This window comes from Strongylocentrotus purpuratus, unplaced genomic scaffold, assembly GCF_000002235.5.
Source record: "Strongylocentrotus purpuratus isolate Spur 01 unplaced genomic scaffold, Spur_5.0 spur5_scaffold_1, whole genome shotgun sequence".
In the NCBI taxonomy this organism is placed as follows: domain Eukaryota; kingdom Metazoa; phylum Echinodermata; class Echinoidea; order Camarodonta; family Strongylocentrotidae; genus Strongylocentrotus; species Strongylocentrotus purpuratus.
In genome coordinates, this window is record NW_022145594.1 from 7587650 (window position 1) to 7591601 (window position 3952).

Below are 3952 nucleotides of genomic sequence, written 5' to 3' on the forward strand. Positions count from 1 at the left end.
TTAATCAACAAATTATGCTTTACTCCTTATATTAAAGATAAATTAAAGTTGGAGTCAAGCCTTCTCGATTACATTCAGATTGACTTCGCGTCAGATACATGCAGAGATACGCGCACGGCAGAGAGGTACGCAGTCTGCATATAACCAAAACTGCACGGCGCATATAACCAAAAATACATGGTCGTGCAATATAACTATCTATTGAATATCATATGACCAACAATCCTCCAATCAAATGACAAGGATCCACGTAGGTGTTGTATAAACTGCCTTAATTCACACATCAGGTGGTTCCTAATTTAGATAATGATAGATAAGGAATCAATTATACATAGTACAGAGTCCCAAGCCCCCCCCCCCCCCCCCCCCCCCTCATAGTCCCATTTGCACTCTCCAAATTTCTTAATTTGTGATGAAGCTTATTGGCCCGAATTCACAAAGGAGGTTTAAATTTAGCCCATGGTTAAACTAATTCACATAACCCATAGTTTAAAATTAGTGCAAATTAAGCTCGGCACAGTCAGAGGTCCAATATCAGACGCGCGCAAGGCAAGGTACGCTTAATTTGCGCTAATTTTAAACCATGGGTTATGTAAATGAGGGTTTAAACCATGGGTTAAATTTAAACCTTGTTTGTGATGAGGCTCAATGAGTTAATAGTTGCACAGCCTCTGTCCACACCCATGGTGCACTCCCATTCCCTGGTTGCCTAGCAACAACTCCATCAAACAACAGTGGAGCTGCCGTCTCCAGTCTCATCCAAGTCCCCACGGTTAGTGATAAAGTTGACCCAGTTTGTCACAGCGCCCTTATCCAGCATCATGAGGCGCTCTCTACCGCCGGGCTGCCTTGTGACAAGCCTCCTCTCCCTGTAGGTCCAGTTGTGTGTGATGAGGTGGAACTGCTGGAGGAGGAGCGCCAGGACGGCAGGACACACCAGCAGGGCATACAGGATGGATACAAAGATGATGGAAAGCCTGGTGCATCATGAAAAAAGAGGAAAAGAAAGGATATTCAAGGAAAATATGCAAACATTTTCAATGGTAGATCAGATTAAACTTAGCAAATTTTGTGAACTTTTGGGGAATAAAAGTTTCAGCCAAAATGCTCAATGGTTTGTATAAGAGAGTGAACTGTAACAACACACCCCTTCTAAAACAATCAACGTTAGCATTTCTTAACAATTACAAAAATTATTATCATCCTATATTTTTATACTGTTTTTACCTAGATAAGAAACTTGAATTATCTTGATCAATAAGTACCAAAATGGAGCATTTTTGCATCATAAACATATCAAAGAACAAGACAAAATTATTCAGATTTTATACATACTCATTAGAGATAATTTAGTCTTATGAACCTAAAATCTTGCAGAAGACAAACATATGGTCACAGTCTATCGATGCTGTTTCAGATTCAGCCTCACCCTTTTGCAAGAAAGACATACTCCAGCGCTGTCCAGAAACTCTCTTCATACTGTGTGGCTACAAGGAGAGTGTATGTTCCTCTACCTGCACCCCAGCAACCCCCACCAAAGAAAAGGAGAAGGGCAATGATGAAGGACCGGTGGTTGTCTCTACCAATGCAGCAGTCGAGCCTGAGATAAGTATAAAGGAGATCATGGTACTGATCAACATATTACAACAAAAAACAAAAAACAAAAATTGACAGAGATATTTCACAAACACATGAGCAATATATTGCTGACTCAAATAAATAACACTTAATTGACTCTTTATTTAGCTTCTTTTTTTTTGGGGGGGGGGGGGGGGAAGGGAGGTTATTTTTCCCTATCTTTCTTACCTTCCAGTTACAACACATCCACCATCTAGTTTTTTCCTTCTTAATTTACATAGCTGATTTTAAAGTTCTATTATGTCACAAATAATTACAAGCCAAATTCAACTTGGAGGAAAAAGAACTCTCCCCACCCTCCTTGTTCCCCCCGCCCCCAAATGCTTCTGTTTTAGGCCTCACTATTCTATGTTTAAGCTGAGTTCATGATTGGTGTGATTGATCATAATATCTGATAGAAAAGGGCGTTGAATAATCAGAGAAACTCCTTCTTACCAAACACAGTGATGGTCCAACCGATGCACACAGCGATCACAAATCCTACAATGCCCCGCCCTAGCTGGCTTTACCATCTGACAAGCATTACACCAATCAGTGGGTATAGATCCCTCCGTTTCATTGGTCCTTTGCTGCTCATTCTCCTGACTCTGTCCAATCAAAGGGCCTCTTTCAAGACTTGAATCAGACTCCTCTGATTCATAAAGTGAATTGGAGGAACCATTGTTCCTCTTGTGAAGATGTGTGATGTCAGCAAATCTTTGACCTCCACTCTCAGACCCGTCTCTAACAAAGCCTGGTCCTGTTGATGATCCTGATGAACTCTGATTGCAGTCTACAAACCCTGCTGCACGTTTTGTCATCGCGAACGCTCCAAAAAAAAGGAGCAAGTTGATTGAGATAGCAGCATGCTCCACAGACGAGACATCACCAATGGGGACAGCATACAGGGAGAAGACGTAGTACATGGAGAATATGGAAACTAACGTTACACTCATGAAGAACTGTGTCCTCTGTTTATGCTTGAGAACACGGAGGTAGTAGACTACTGCACCCAGTGGGATGATGAACGAGAAGGCGGTGAGGAGGACGTGAAACGAGGCTATGTAGAGCCAGAAGGGTATCACGAAGAGAGGTGGGAGTGCCGTTGTGTCGACAAGTTCATCAATACGTCTTGCGCCCTGGCCAAGGAATGTTGGGATCCGTACACGGTCAAGGATGGTTTCTTTGACGGCTGCTACCCTGTCTCTGCCAACATCCCTTCCTGTGAAAAACCTGTCAATTAAAGTGGGCAGAAAACCAGAAACAAAACATAAATGCAGATAATTTAAATAAATTCACTCTATACAGATGTCCTCATTAAAAAAAATCCAAATAAAAAAATTTACCCCAGTATTAACAACATTTTCATGGAAATGTCTCAGCCTCAGCCTCAGTCCTTTCTATCAATTTATGAATCAATCACTGTGAAAAAAAGGACCAAAAAAGCAAATTTTCTTCGATCAAACCAAAGAATTCTCAATATCACACCATTTTCTTTCTAAAATATTCTAGATCTAGACTAGATTCTAGATATATTAGTCGGGGTCTACTAGTCTAGTCATGTCTCATGATGGACCATCGACCTCACAATGTCAAATGATACAACTTTAATCTAGAGTCTACACTAGTCTAACAAACCATTTGCAAACGTCACTGAATTGCACTTTTTTCTGAATTGTTAAAATTAAATAATTAACTAACTCTCAAGTAATGTTATATGTAAATAGATAAAAACAACAGCATATATTTATTTTTAAGTGTTCGACAGAAAATATCTGCTGGAAACTTGTACTTTTTCTTCAACTTTGATCTTTCGGTCTTCAAAAAATGATACAACGCAATATCCTATGAATGGGACTGAAATGAAAATTAGTTGGACCCGTACCTGTCGCAAGACTCGTCCAAATCCTCGCAATCACAAAACACAGCCAGTAAATGGCTTCTTTCTCCGTTTCCGTTGATAAATTCACAACAGCAGAGAGGGTCTCCTGTTTCATCTTTCATCTTGGAAATTTGTTATTTTTAGTTTGACAAGACAAATGTAAATTTGGTAAATTAGTGTTCCAAGTTGTTGTTGTTGTGTTTTGAGTTATTGGCGATTAGTCAGTGATTTGACTATTGTCGCCAAATTACTTTACGGCACGTGTTATATCTCTCAATTTTGGATTTTTTTAAAAATACATTTATTTCGTTTTATATTTATCTATCTTTTAAGATAGTATCGTAAAATAATATCGTAAGCAAAACATTCATGGGCTTTGTTAGTGTTCTTAACAGTACGTGCAGATTATTTGTTATATCACATACACACCATACATAAATATGTATATAAGAT

The 3952-nt window shown here is 39.3% G+C and overlaps 1 protein-coding gene across 1 annotated transcript; it reads right to left on the reverse strand.

The window, feature by feature from the left end:
• Nucleotides 1-363: 363 nt before the first annotated feature.
• Nucleotides 364-3661, reverse strand: LOC115918043 (palmitoyltransferase ZDHHC23-like). The gene is made up of 4 exons (XM_030977596.1): nucleotides 3503-3661; nucleotides 2074-2850; nucleotides 1430-1600; nucleotides 364-977 (listed from the first exon to the last, which is right to left on the reverse strand). Exons 1-4 carry the CDS (start codon nucleotides 3619-3621, stop codon nucleotides 725-727), a joined length of 1320 nt encoding a protein of 439 aa, XP_030833456.1. The 5' UTR covers nucleotides 3622-3661; the 3' UTR covers nucleotides 364-724.
• Between the last annotated feature and the right edge of the window lie 291 nt (nucleotides 3662-3952).

Excerpts from the sequence above, each read along its gene's own strand:
- LOC115918043 (XM_030977596.1), bottom strand. The coding sequence starts at position 3,621 with ATGAAAGATGAAACAGGAGACCCTCTCTGCTGTTGTGAATTTATCAAC. Across the intron at positions 1,601-2,073 it reads TTGGACCATCACTGTGTTTG|GCTCGACTGCTGCATTGGTA; the intron begins GTAAGAAGGAGT and ends TACTTATCTCAG. Across the intron at positions 978-1,429 it reads TATGTCTTTCTTGCAAAAGG|GCTTTCCATCATCTTTGTAT; the intron begins GTGAGGCTGAAT and ends ATGATGCACCAG.